At 42.5% G+C, this 15,519-nt stretch overlaps 1 protein-coding gene across 1 annotated transcript in view; it reads left to right on the forward strand.

Annotated features, from left to right (window-relative positions):
- The window catches only part of MBTPS2 (membrane bound transcription factor peptidase, site 2), a 55,789-nt gene that overhangs the window by 11,545 nt on the left and 28,725 nt on the right, over nucleotides 1-15,519 (forward strand). Inside the window, exon 5 of the mRNA XM_063450244.1 lies at nucleotides 4,420-4,547. Coding sequence (XP_063306314.1) covers nucleotides 4,420-4,547 — 128 coding nt within the window. The remainder of the gene's footprint in view (nucleotides 1-4,419; nucleotides 4,548-15,519) is intronic.

Here is a 15,519-nt window from a genome sequence, read left to right on the forward strand (position 1 = left end):
TGTGCTACTCCTCTATGACTTTCCTGCAGCTCATTTGGAATTTGAATATGTACTCTGTTATGTGTGTTAATGCATATGCTTTGGTGTGAGTGAATGCATTTGATTGATATTACAGTGGAACTTTGGAGCTTGAACTCAGGGCTGCCATCAGAAATTTTGGGGCCCCTGACACAGCTCAAGGTCTGGGCCCCCCGGCGCCTGCACCCGAGTGTCCCCTCCTCCCCCCCTGAGTCCGCTCACAGGATGCAGTGTCTGCAGGGCCGGTGCAAGGATTTTTGCCGCCCTAGGCAAAAGTAAAGTTTGCCGCCCCCCATGTGACATCACAGTGCCCCACCCATATGATCTGCCATGTTAACTAACACAGTGCTGCAGTGCCGCCGTGTTTACAATAAAAGGCCTGCAGGGACAGGCTATAGACACCAGAACCACTACACTGCACTGCAGTGGTTCTGGGGACTATAGTGTCCCTTTAATGTGAGGTAAATTAAAGATTAGTGCCACGAATAATATACTAGATTGCCTACTTACAACCAGATGAGGATGATGATGGGCTTCAGCTGCCGTCTGGCTCCACTGGTCTGGTGTAGAACAGGCTCTCTGGAGGCGGTTTGTAACTGTGGTCACAAAAATCAATGTTCTGGGAGAACGAGAAGCAGCTCCATTTTTTTTGAGGGCCCTTTACACAGCTCAAGGTCTGGGTCCCAGGGCCCACCTTCATGTTCCACCAATGAGTTTGTTCACAGGGGTGTGTGTGTGGGGGGGAATGCATTGTGTGAATCTGTGTTTGTATGTGTAAGGGCTGCAAGGTGAGTTTGTGTATGTATGGGATGCAGTGTGTGTGTCTGTAAGGGATGCACTGAGTGTGTGGAAGGGGTGCATTGTGTGTTGCTGTGTGTAAGGGATGCATTGCTTGTGTATGTGTGTCTGTGTGTAACGCATTGTGTTTTTCTGTGTGCAAGGGGTGCATTGTGTGTGTGTGTGTGATGGATGTCAATCTCTCCCCCTACCCCCGTCAATTTCCTTCTTCTCCCCCTCCAATTTCCTTCTTCTCCCCCCCCTCTCATTTCCTTCTTCTCCCCCTCCCTCTCATTTCCTTCTTCTCCCCCTCCCTCTCATTTCCTTCTTCTCCCCCTCCCTCTCATTTCCTTCTTCTCCCCCTCCCTCTCATTTCCTTCTCCCCCTCCCTCTCATTTCCTTCTCCCCCTCCCTCTCATTTCCTTCTCCCCCTCCCTCTCATTGCCTTCTCCCCCCCTCCAATTTCCTTCCTTCTCCCCCCTCCAATTTCCTTCCTTCTCCCCCCTCCAATTTCCTTCCTTCTCCCCCCCTCCAATTTCCTTCCTTCTCCCCCCCTCCAATTTCCTTCCTTCTCCCCCCTCCAATTTCCTTCCTCTCCCCCTCCCTCAAATTTCCTTCCTCTCCCCCTCCCTCAAATTTCCTCCCTTCCTCTCCCCCCTCAAATTCCTACCTCTCCCTCCCCTCCCTCAAATTTCCTTCCTCTCCCCCCCAAATGTCCTCCCTTCCTCTCCCCCTCCCTCCAATTTCCTCCCTTCCTCTCCCTCCAATTTCCTTCCTTCTCCCCCCTCCAATTTCCTTTCTTCTCCCCCTCCAATTTCCTTTCTTCTCCCCCTCCAATTTCCTTCCTTCTCCCCCCTCCAATTTCCTTCCTTCTCCCCCCCTCCAATTTCCTTCCTTCTCCCCCCTCCAATTTCCTTCCTTCTCCCCCCTCCAATTTCCTTCCTTCTCCCCCCCTCCAATTTCCTTCCTCTCCCCCCCTCAAATTTCCTCCCTTCCTCTCCCCCTCCCTCAAATTTCCTCCCTTCCTCTCCCCCTCCCTCAAATTTCCTTCCTCCCCCCTCAAATTTCCTCCCTTCCTCTCCCCCCCTCAAATGTCCTCCCTTCCTCTCCCCCTCCCTTCCTCTCCCCCTCCCTCAAATTTCCTCCCTTCCTCTCCCCCCTCCCTCAAATTTCCTCCCTTCCTCTCCCCCCTCAAATTCCTATCTCTCCCTCTCCCCCCTCAAATTCCTATCTCTCCCTCCCCTCCCTCAAATTTCCTTCCTCTCCCCCCATCAAATTTCCTACCTTCCTCTCCCCCCCAAATTCCCTCCCTCCCTCTCCCCCCCACTCCTCAAATTTCCTCCCTTCCCTCCCTCTCCCCCCACTCATTCAAATTTCCTCCCTCTAATTTCCTCCCTTCCCTCCCTCTCCCCCCCACTCAATTATATTTCCTCCCCCCTCCCTCTCCCCCCCACTCATTCATATTTCCTCCCTCCCCCCCTCAAATTTCCTGCCTTCCCTCTCCCCCCCACTCATTCAAATCCCACCCCCACCCACTCAAATCCCCCCCCACCCCCACCCACTCAAATCCCCCCCCACCCACTCAAATCCCCCACCCCCACCCACTCAAATTTCCTCCCTTCCCTCCCTCTCCCCCTCCCTCAAATTTCCTGCCTTCCCTCTCCCCCACCCACTCAAATTTCGTGACCCGGCGGGCGCGCGAGGGAGCACTCTCCTCTGAGTGCTTCCTCTTCAGCTCCCTCGCGCGCCGCGTACTGATGCCGGAGCCGGAAGATGACGTCATCTTCCGGCTCCGGCATCAGTACGGTGCGCGAGGGAGCTGAAGAGGAAGCACTCAGAGGAGAGTGCTCCCTCGCGCGCGCGCCGGGTGTCAGCAGGGCCAGCCTCTGGGGGGCCCTGAGGTGACCGGCTGCTGGGCTCCCCAGGAGAAGAGGCTGGCTCAGTGGGAACATACCGGGGTCGCAGGGCCCCCTGCGACCCGGTATGTTCCCACTGAATGTGGGGCCCGGACGACCTGAGCAGTCCGGGCCCCCCAGGACCGCCAGGCCCATGACAACCGTTGCGGTTGTCATGCCCTGATGGCGGCCCTGCTTGAACTTAATCTATTCCAGAAGGCTGTTTGAGAACTGATTTGTTCAAAAACTGAATCAACATTTTCCATAAGAATTAATGTAAATTTAGATGAATCTGTTTCAGACCCCCAAAATTACAGCATTTTAACACAATTTTTACAGTTTAATATTACCTTACATAAAATCATACAGAAAAACAATAAACACAGTGCAAATGAAATGAAAATTTAACTTGTCAGCTGTTTGATGACCGAATGGAGCTCTATTCGCTGACAGAATAGAGCTCTGTTCGCTTTGTTTTGTGGCAGAGGCCGATGCGTCATACCAACAAGGTACCAGTGAGGTTAATGCCATGTGATTTTGTTCTAATACAGAGTTTTGTTCTGGTATCAAGAATTTTTTTTTCTCAAATTTTTTTTGTTTGAATACTGAATTGTTCGGGTAAGGGAGCGCTCCACTTCCAAGGCTCCACTGTATTACATTTGTAAAGTGCCTATGTTAGTCAGAGAAACATTAACTCCTTAAGAACACATGACGGAAATATTTCTTCATGATTCCCTTTTATTCCAGAAGTTGTGTCCTTAAGGGGTTAATTGGGTGAAATAGGCAAGAGTTGGAATATAAGACAAACTGGTAGGACACTGAATATTTTGCATTTAGTAAATGTATCACTTTTATATAATGTGCAAAACATGGCTAATGAACTTACGATCTAACTGAGATAATGAGGAGTGTGACAGAATCTAGGTGATATTAATTAAAATGTGCAGGATGTGAATGGCAGGCACCAACCATTAAAGGGACACTATAGTCACCTAAACAACTTTAACTTAATGAAGCTGTTTTGGTGTATAGAACATGCCCCTGCAGCCTCACTGCTCAATCCTCTGCCATTTAGGAGTTAAATCCCTTTGTTTATGATCCTTAGTCACACCTCCCTGCATGTGACTTGCACAGCCTTCCATAAACACTTCCTGTTAAGAGAGCCCTATTTAGGCTTTCTTTATTGCAAGTTCTGTTTAATTAAGATTTTCTTATCCCCTGCTTTGTTAATAGCTTGCTAGACCCTGCAAGAGCCTCCTGTGTGTGATTAAAGTTCAATTTAGAGATTGGGATACAATTATTTAAGGTAAATTACATCTGTTTGAAAGTGGAACCAGTTTTTTATTTCATGCAGGCTCTGTCAATCATAGCCAGAGGAGGTGTGGCTAGGGCTGCATAAACAGAAACAAAGTGATTTAACTCCTAAATGACAGTGAATTGAGCAGTGAAATTGCAGGGGAATGATCTATACACTAAAACTGCTTTATTTAGCTAAAGTAATTTAGGTGACTATAGTGTTCCTTTAACTGCTATCATACTGTATGTTTGTTTTTTGTTTTTGTTGTGTTTTTTTAATGCATATAAAAAATGTGTGTATATATACACACGTGTGTGTGTGTGTGTGTGTGTGTATATAATAAAATGAAAATGTTCCGCTTTATCTGATCCTGTGTTCATGTTTTTCTAGGTAATCTTTTAACAGCATTTTATTTTTATTTTTCTTTATTAGAGAAACTGTGCGATTCAATGGCTTTGGGATGTTCATCTTCATTGTGTATCCTGGGGCTTTTGTTGATCTGTTGACATCTCATCTCCAAATGGTTTCTCCAGTTCAGCAGTTGCGGATATTTTGTGCAGGTAGATGATATATGTACTTTTTTTGATTCTGGATTACTTCTTTATTTACACTAGTCGTGCAAGATTACAGCATGGCAGTTTAGAAACAATAGCATTTCACAAATGAATTGTGCAAGTCAGATTGCTGACAAATGTCTACATTAATACAGAGGTGTAACTCCCACTAATCTTGGGCAGATCTGGTCATATATTGTTTGATGCTGCTCTAAAATTAAAGGAATCCTCACCCAGAAAAAACAAAATAATGTAACATAATGTATACATAACTATAAGCTATGCTTTAATGGATAACGTTATTCCATCCCAATGTCCTGGAGACAATTGTAAAGCATTCGACCTTCATCTTCATTACGTTTTGAGGTCTCCAGAACCCCATCAATTGCATTGTTTTTCCATAACGCACATTTTTTAACTTTTGCATAAAATAAATAAACCAATAGCATTGTAACAAAACAAATTAAACTGCAGCTAAAATTAGCTATACATTTGCAGAAAAATTCAGCGCCAGACTTCTACACCATTCTATAAATGATACCTTTTATGATTCAGAGCTAGGTTTTGAAGTCTGTCAGAAAGACCTTGTTTATTTGCGTATAAAAATGTCCTAATGCATAATATAGTTATTTACCATAATGTAGGTTACTGGATACGTCTGTTTATCTGCGTAATAACACAGGTGTTAATAAATCTGTGCCACGCCGTTATTTAGAATAAATGCCACCAATGGAATAGGAGTGCCCAGGACAAAGGACATTCCCACAAGAGACTGTGTTTATGTGCTGAAGGACATTTGTATCTGTAAACATTGTTAAAGAGACAATTCAATGCCGAAAGGGGCAAAATAAAATTCACTGTTTAGTAGATATAACCCCAGTGGATATATGCACGCATTTGTTTCATACATGGATTCATTGAGGGTATATCTTTTTTTTAAAAGAGCTTGCAGAATATGAACAGCAGCCTTTGAATGCCCTCTCTATTAACAGTTTCTTCAAGGGGAAATAGCCAACCAAAGGCTTCTCATTTAGATGCTTTTTGAAGCTTTCCTACTGTGCATGTGCGCACACTCACAACATTCTGATCTGAGTTCTGAAAACCAGGTATGCAGGAGGAGGCTCTGGGGAGCTAGCACAAGTAGCAAGCAAACTTACCTGGCTGTTTGACAGCCAGAGAGTGTTTCATTAATTAATTATAAAAGTGCAGATTTCTAATGGAAAATGGCACTTTTGTAAGCTGACATTAGAATGAGACACTCCTCACCCATTAAGCACTTCAGCAAGCATTATGGGTGTAAAGTGTTTTTTTTAAGAACAAGAGCCAACATGGACTTGCAGCAAGGCTTGTATAACTTATAATAAGGACAAGTGCTGAGACAGACAAGCAGATGAATATCCAAAACCAAGGATATCTTCCGTTTTCTGACAGTAGGCCTGATTATTTGATAGAATACTTTGGTGCTGGCTATCAACGTCCCATATCGTGTTATAAATAATGAGCAACCTGGGTTTAATCTGGCATCTGGACTTGAACTGGACCGTAGCATACAGGCAGACTCCATGGTCAGTATAGCCATCAACAGCATGCTTTTTCTTTGAACGCCATCACAGGGCACATAAGACTTGTCTAGATGCTCACCATTAAACCTTCTAAATGTGACCTGTTGGTTATAAGGAAGTTCCATCCTAAGTAACAGAACTAACTGAAATAAATGTAAAACTTCCATATTTGTACTAGTAACCAATAATTTATACTACTGATGCACTTTCTGAAATATGACAAAACAAACTCAGCAGCTGAGATAAATACAGATAGTTTACTGTAGGTGTGTGTTCCACCGGCAAAAGGGGATTTTAAAAACCTAAGATGTTTAAACTAGAGGCTTCGTTATGCAACACTTGTGCCATTCACCCTTTTAACAGGGCTACATGTACTGGGCCTCCAGGAAAAGGGGCTGAACTATCTTGGCTGGGCCTTTTCAAAAAGCAAGTAACCATTGAAAAAGGAGAAAACATCCACAACCAGTAGCACTGGGAAGAGACTGAAGAATCTATCTGGAATCAGGGGCATTTATAGCTTTAATTGACTGTCCTATACAGCCAAGTGGGTGGAGCTAATCATGTTGTGATTAGCTCCACCCACTGCCATGGAATGTTTTCCTTTTTTTTTTTACTTTTATTTATTTTGATTGCTGTGAATAATAATAATTCCTAGCAGTTTACCTTAGAAATGTAAAGTTCATTTTTTTCCTGTTGGCATGTGACCCAAATTAGCAAAATGAATTTATTTGAGTTTTTTTTTTTTTTTAAATCCTTTGATTGAGTTGGGACCTGAAAGGAACATGGCAATTAACATGATTTATTATACATTAGCAGCAGCTTCAAGAGACATTGCTAAATTAATATGCATTACAGAACGGCGGGGTGTACATGACTGTAGAATCTAAAACTGTTTCTTTTTCTGCAATTATAGGTTTGTGAAAATTGTTCTGAAAGCCTCTGAGTAATAACCACTTTTATGCCTAGGGCTTGGTCTTTTGCTCCATTCTCCATTCTTGGGTGCCACCGGTTCTCCTTATCTATACGTTATCTGCCCCAGGCCTTGCAATACCTGAATTGTGCACATTTTGCAAATGACACTATCACCTTCTCAAAGAATCCAAAAATACCACAATTTGACGATGTGCTGCAGTAGAATTTGTCAAAGGTAGACCAGATAACAACAAAAAAATAAAACACAGATCTTAAAAAAAAAATTAAAAAAAAAAAAATATATATATATACTGATACATGAACATTAAGTAATTGTAAAGCTTTGTACATGGGTCTACCTTTGCCCTTTGGAGTTAAATGGCTGCTCCAAGCATATTTTGAAGTGGTCTTGTCTGTATGTGCAACAACAAGAGTTCTGGGCTGGCAAATGTCTGCTGTCTTCTCTTGTCTCCCAAATGCCGCCCCAATTTGTCCACTGAGCCTGTCCTCGTAGCAACGTCACCAAACAAGGATCAGGCTGCCTGGGGGACTTGGCCTTTTTTTTTTTTTTTTTTAAATTCACCCCAACATTTTGTTCTTGGGGGTTGGGGAACCTGCACATTAATGCAGCTCTGTCACTGTCTGGTGACATCACCGCTGGGAGTCCGCTAGCCGTGGGAGACCGGGAGCAGTGAGATTTACTTAACTGAACCTGCCCCTCACCAGCGCCTCCCATCACCTCTTTTTCAGCTTCTGGTGCTTTAGCTGTAAGGAGCAGACATCAGCGCTGTACTCTCATGCAAAGGTGTGAGTACAGCATTGATGTGTATGGAGTATTAAGTGGTATGCTCCATTGAAAGAGATTTTTTCCCTATAGATGTCACTGGTGCTGGCTGGGGGAAATGACAAACTTGACAAAAGGTAATGCTGCCTTTTTGTCAAGCTTAGGAAACATACTTGGGCAAAGTAGTTCCTACTTTGTCTTCGTATAGCTCTTGACTTGGTTTGAATTCCAGTGAAATTCCAACATATTCAATCTGAGTATTTCATAAAGATTCAATATTTATGAAATACTTATTTTTGATATGGATGTGACTGAGCTGCTTTAAGGGTTAGTCTGACCAAAATTAGTATTTTATTAAAACTGTGTTTTTGGTTAGAGTAACCCTGCATTATTGTTAAACTGCCATAAATATTTATCCTAAAATAACGGATATATTTAAAAATCTATCCTGTTTTAAATGATGTGCTAATGAATGAGAAGGTGCTGGCAAAGAAGGAATTGGAAAGACACACCTAATATATGCTTTCCAAAACTTTTATTGGCCGAGACCCACTTTTCAAAACGGTAATTTTTCGAGACCCACTTGCTTTTAATGCGAATTTTAAAAAGTGAACACCATGGCAATCAGCTTCAGAGGCATACGATTAGCACACCATGGCAAACCGCTTTAGAGGCATACAATTGGCACACCGTGGAAATCCGCTTTAGATGCATACAATTGGCACACCGTGGAAATCCGCTTTAGATGCATACAATTGGCATACCATGGCAATCACTTTTAGATGCATAAACTTGGCACATCATGGCAATCAGCTTCAGAAGCATACAATTGGCACACCATGGCAAACAGTCAGATGCATAAAATTGGCACACCATTGCAATCAGTTTTAAAAGCATATAATTGGCATAACATGGCAGTTTTAGAGGCAGAAACTTTACACATCATGGCAATCAGTTTTAGACATACAGCTGCTTACTTACAGACTCAATCAGAAATGATGTTGTCCTGCTCTTTCATCCAGGCACCTCACGTTGATTATCCCAGTGGTGGAACTAATGTAGAGAGGACCCTGGTGCAAGTATGTTTTCTGGGCCCCCATCTAGTAAAAGTGTGGCCAAAAGGTAGATCTCCATCTGTCGGAGAACTTCAACAATGCTATGCCAGATGGAGATCTACCATTTGGGCATCATTGCAGGGTTATATTTGTGAGCAGTGTTTGAATGTAAGCATGTTTTTGTATTAAGTATATGTGTGCATGTATGGGTGTATTTGTATGTACTGTTGCTATTGGAATGTAGTGGTGTACTTGTTTGTAATGTTTGCGTCTGAATGCAGGGGTGTTTGTATATGTAGTGTAGGACTTTAAATGCAGGTGTGCTTTTTGTGTGTAGTGTTGGTGTTTAAATGAAGGGGTGTTTGTAAATCATGTTAGTGTTTTAATGCAGGGGTGTGTTTGTATGTAATGTTTGCGCTTGATTGCAGTGTGTGTGTTTGTGTAGTGGATGCAGTGTGTGTTTATAAAATATACATATACACAATGTGGGTTTTGAATGTAAGCATGTTTTTTTGTATGGAGTATGTGTGCAGTGTATACACACATACACACATTGACACAGCGATACACACAATGACACTTAGTTTCCCACACACAGATACACAGACACTCATGTACACAGATACACACTGACACAAAAGGACACGCAGAGACAGGAGGTGAGGGTGACCAGCGTGTACTGGTAACAGTGTTGGGGGAAGTGTGAGAAAGGTTTACAGTGGGCAGGCAGGGAGAGAAAGGGTTACAGTGTGGGGGGCAGGGGAGAAAAGGCGACAGTGGGGGGGCAGGGGGAGAAAAGGTTACAGTGTGGGGAGAGGGGCAGGGGGAGAAGGGGTTACAGTGTGCGGAGGGGTGCAGGGAGTAAAGGGGTTATAGTGGGTGGGACAGGGCAGGGGGAGAAGGGGTTACAGTGTGCGGAGGGATGCAGGGAGTAAAGGGGTTATAGTGGGTGGGCCAGGGCAGGGAGAGAAGGGGTTACAGTGGGGAGGGTAGGCAAAGAAGAGGTTACAGTGGGATAAAGGGGGCAGGGAGAGAGAAGGGGTTACATTAGGGGGGGGGGCATTGTTTGGGCTCTGTGCCCTACCTTCATTAAACATCCCTGGTGGTCCAGTGTCCCTGGTGGTCCGGTGGGTTACCTCTCCGGTCTGCAGCTCCTCCGGGTGCAGAGCTGCAGACAGTGTAATAAAAGTCTGGCGAGCTCCCAGAGTGTTGCCATGGTAACGCTCTGGGTGCTCGTGAGACTTCTTTCACACGGTCTGCAGCTCTGCACCCGGCGGCTGATTGGAGGGAGCCCTGGCGGCATCCAGGGCAAGCCGCCGGGCTCCCTCCTGGTGTCGGGCCCACGGTCATGGACCGAGAGCCCGACTAATCACTCTGCATTCCTGAGTACTTGGCGGCCCTGCATGTGTGGGTCAGTGCGACCCACTGGGAATTGCCCTGCGACCCACCAGTGGGTCGCGACCAACACTTTGGGAACCGCTGTGCTAGGTAATTAATAGTGATGCTCTAAATGCTAAAATATGCACATTATGGGAATAGCAGCACACACAAAATAAACTCAAATCATATAAGTCTAGTTAAAGTCACCTGTCTTAATGCAACACTCCTAGCACCATACCCACTGTAATAACCCAACATTATATATTATTATTATGTTATTGTTGATATAGCGCCAACAAATTCCGCAGTGCTTTACATGTTTACATTACATCTAAATGTAACTGCAAGAAAGCGATAATCTATTAAAAAGAAATGTGTCCAACGTGTCCTGCAAACAAGCATTTAAACTAGCCCAAATATATGACAGTATAAAAGAAAGGAGGCAGTGGTAGGAGAATGTGTTGAATGTGTCAGTGAATATAGATGAATATAAACACAAGGGAGTGTAAATTAAGTGGGTGAGAACACATAGGCAAAGAAGGTGACAGAGTGCAGTAAGAAAATTGGGTGATATGTTCAAAGTGTATAAAAAAAATAGTGTGTATGGTGACAAAGGTATTGTCATTAAAATGCTAAAGTGGGGAGGGGGATGGTTACAATAAAAAAAAAAAGGAAATTAAATTAAAGAAATACAGTCTGGGAATGCAATAGTGAAGTGGCTGTGTATAGTTGGGAAACAGAAAAATGAAAATGGACCGATTGTATAAAGAATGATCTAGACTAGAGCACACATACAGATGTAGACAGGGATATCTTGTTAGTATTTGTATTGGTGAATGTGAGTGTACGTGACAGGTAATGGAATGTTGTGTGAGTGATGACTTAGTAGTGGGTGATTAGTTCTGTGTGTCTGGGATGTGAGTAGTGCTGTATTTTTAATCAAATTACATAACAACCAGTTCAGAACAGGTATTGAAAAGGCATACTTGCAAATGAAGAGGACAGATAGAAACATGGTTTCCTTTAATGTCTTCTTTGTTGCGTTTTCTATGCTAGTGGTCAGGTGCAAAGGACAGCACTTACAACAAAGACTGACAGCTAAGATGGAGGTGCCCAGTTCATTATATTTTAGTGTTTTATTTCTCACACCTTTTTAAATACGTCTTTTGTTAAGTACAGGGATATGTAATTATGATGTTTAAAATTCTTGAAGTGATAGCTCGCTTATAATCAATGCAATACAATGACCACTAGATGGCAGGGTAATACTGTTTTTAGTGTGCAATTTGTTTTGTCAATCGTTCTATTAATGAGGGTTTGAGAAAACATGATTTTCTCAAACATTTGAGTAAACATTTGAGTAAAGCAAGTTGTAGTATAACAGAGTAATATCGCATAAGATGATTAAACCTATTTTTTTGTTATAGTATAGCACTGACATGATGGCATATTACAAAAACAGAACTGACACGTAGTAAGACAACTCTTCTTATAAGATGAAGATAAGTTGCTTAGCACTATGCTGGAACAAGGCAAAACACAATTGGTGAGATCTACTAGAGATATTACTTTTAAACACTGAGTATATAGTACCACAGAGTGGGAATTAAACAGGCCGCAAGTACGCAATATAGAAACATATTAATTTCACGACGCACAATTAAGAGCTCTTATGAAATGATAATAGCGTTAAAAAAAAAAGGAGGGGGGGCAAATAAAATCCAACATAACAAACAACATGAAGTTCACAGTCCCAAGTCTTGTTCAGCCAATTCCCTTGCTAGGGTATCCACTTCCAATCGCTGGCACAGTCCCAATATTGCATTCCCTCCAACTACCCCAGGCCTTAACTAGAGACCATAAGCGTTGCTCACTTATCCAGCTACTCGCAGCTCCCGAATTGGTGCCTTGGGAGGATCTGTCTTTGCTCACTTGATGGCATTGATCCACGGACCTCTGAGAGTGTGAACTGTGCTGAGGGGGTAATCCCCTAAAGGCTCTCATCCCAGGAATGGGGAGATCTTGCATGGGATGTCTTAAAGAGTCAGCTTGTAAAGGACGACTTAGGTCTGCGTCTTGGGGCTTAGGTAGGACACAAGCTGTGTTATTGTACAGTGTAGTCCAAATGCATTGGCAGAGCTTGTCAAATGCTAGTATAAGAGCATCCTCGTGTAGGGGATGCTACATGAGCAGCCATAATTGGAAGCAATGCCAGCTCTGGTTGAGCCATTATAACTCAGTCCAGGAACATGTGATGGTGTGTTTTCCTATATAAAACCGTCCCAAAATAGCAGGATTTCTTGAGTTATATGGGTAATATTAAAGATAAGCTGAGGAGCTGCTTGTTTAGAAGTCAGGCCCTACCCCTCAGTGTGCAGTTTGATTAGAACTCTTTCAGTATAATGTAACAATAAAAGTGTAAATGTTAAATATTGTTGTTATTATTGGTCATATACAGTTGTAATCAAAATTATTCAACCCCCATTGAAAATCAGGTTTGTCAAAATGTATAGACTCTGTTGTTTGCAATGAACAAATCAAACAAAAGCAATTGAAATAGCTCAACACAACGAATATTTCAAGTGCTTTCCCCAAATTCAACTGAAAATGCTACTTGTAATGACTTCTCCAGTCTCAGAATTATTCAACCCCCTGAATAGAATCCCTCAAAACAGCACAAATATGTAAAACAGGTGTTGTCGCAAGCATACCTAATGCAACTAATCAAGGGCTTCATTAGTTGCACCAGGTGTACTTGAGCTGGAACATGTGAAATACCTGAACTGACTAGCGTTTTTTTGAGTGTCATGTTTGACTGCATGTTAGAAATAAGTAAAAGAATGGTCCACAAAATTAAGAGACAAGATCATCGCCCTTTACAAACAAATGACAGGATACAAAAAGATAGCAAAGGCACTGAATGTTCTTAGAGACACTGTCGGAAGCATAGTTTGCAAGTTCAAAGTTGAAGGAACAGCAGTTACACTACCTAGAAGCTATCAATGACTGCAACCAGATTTCTGGGAAGGCAGGTTGTTAAAAAAAACAAAAACTCTCAAGTAACTGCAAAAGACCTGCAGCAAGACTTGGAGGCAACAAGCTATGAGGTTTCAGTGAGTAAAGTAAGACGTGTCCTAAACGCAGAAGGTTTCTATCTCAGAACTCCAAGACGCACACCAATAGTGACCCAAAAACATAATAAAAGTCAGCTCCTAAATGTTTAAGGAAGTTTTAGGATTCTGTTCTGTGGAGCGATGAAACAAAACTGAAACTTGTCGGCCCAATGGATCAGAGTTATTTGTGGAGGAAGAGCATACACTGAAAAGAACACTCTGCCTACAGTTAAGCATGGTGATGGCTCAGTGATGCTGCTGGGCTGCTTTGCATCCTCTGGCACTGGAAACCTGCAGCGTGTGGAAGGCAAGATGGATTCATTGAAGCATCAGGAAATCCTAGGAGAAAACCTCATGCTGTCTGTGAGGAAGCTGAAGCTTGGGCATCATTGGTCTTTCCAACAAGACAATGATCCCAAGCGTGCCTCAAATTCCACCAAGGCTTGGTTGCAGAAGAAGTCCTGGGAAATTCTACAGTGGCCATCATAGTCACCTGACTTGAACTCCATAGAAAATTTCTGTTGGGATTTGAAGAAGGCTGTTGCGGCGCGCAGACCCCATTATATTACTGAACTGGAGGCCATTGCACATGAGCAATGGGCTAAGATTCCTCAGGAACACTGCCAGAAGCTGGTGTCTGGCTATGCATCCCATATAAAAGGGTGCTCTAGTAAGCACTAAACATGCTTGCCATTAAGGTGTTGAATAATTATAATACTCGAGAAGTTGTCATAAGTTGAATTTAGGGAAACCACTTGAAGCATTTGTTAATAATCATGAAGAGGAGGAGGTGGACATACAAGGTAAAGACTTACAGGAACAACTCTGGGCACTGCAACTACTGTAGCTTATTGAAGTACTACTTTTGTGGTTTCATTCAGTACTTTTGTAGATTGAATAAACCAGACCTTTTAGCTCCGCCTTGAAACCCTATCAATCAGAGAGCACTTAGTTATACACTCCGGCCCTCATGCCAATAAGTTGATACATCAGTGCTCACGTGAGAGAGACATGCAGGCATTGTGAATGGCCCCCAGACCGGTGCAAAGCATGTTGAAAGTCAAGAATTGTAATTACCTTTTGATCTTATTGAAGGGCTTTAATATATTATTGTTTCCTGTAGTAACCTGCCCTCAGGGCTGTCAGACCGTTATTGCCATTCAGGTTGGATGGAATTGATATTGATAATGCAGAAGTGTAAATGTGGTCGAAGAAGGAAAGAGATGTGGGTGTTTTTTGTTTCTTTGCTCCCTTCCCCAAACAGTTTTGAAAGTCGTGAGACTTATGTGTGGACTCTTTGCATCACAGTCAGTCCACTGAGCTTTATGTTGTGTTGCCTTACATGGAGGTTAAATGGACATTTCACTGCCCAAATACAAAAAAAAACCCAATGGTTTAGTAGTTATACCCCCACTTTGCAGGAGCTGATCAGAATGGTGTCTTGTCAGCATCTGTACTAGGCTCCTCCCAATGTGTTTTATAAATCTTTCCAATTTTTTAATTGTACGATTACAGTTTGAATAACAATTGCCTATGTCTGCCTTACAATGCATGTTGGCTCAATATGCACCTACTATCATTCAATAAAACGTTGAGACTGCCATCTTAAAGCAAAGTTATGTGGCCACTTCCGTTTTGTGCAGACCTGTTAATCATATCGGACCAATTTCCTTATAGCTCCTTCACTACCAAACCCTTTCTGTTAAAAAATATATATATATTCCTATAGTGTCTATTTGAAATACCCATACATGTAGGATAAATCAGCATACCCATACATGTAGGATGTGCAAAGCTGAGAGATGCATAATTACTAGTGTTGTTGGGTGTAGGTTGTGTTTTCTTTTAACAGGTATGTTGAGGAGGATGACCTTTTAGAAATTATATACCTAAAATTGCTGTGTGAGGAAAAAAAAGATGAAAGTACTGAAGTATTCTGCCTATCTGTGACATTTGTAAAAACGCAGCATCATTAAAATGCCAATGACATTTACAACTGAAACAAAACACAATACTTTAATATAAATAAAAATACCAACAGACTGCCTTTATACAGTACTGACTGCAGTTACACTAAACCATGTACTATAAGACAGAGAAGACTGTCTTCTCTACATTGTGTTATATTCCTTATTCCCTGACTGTTAGAATGCTGAATAAATACATTTTTAA

The sequence above is a fragment of the Pelobates fuscus genome, chromosome 1 (assembly GCF_036172605.1).
Source record: "Pelobates fuscus isolate aPelFus1 chromosome 1, aPelFus1.pri, whole genome shotgun sequence".
NCBI lineage: Eukaryota > Metazoa > Chordata > Amphibia > Anura > Pelobatidae > Pelobates > Pelobates fuscus.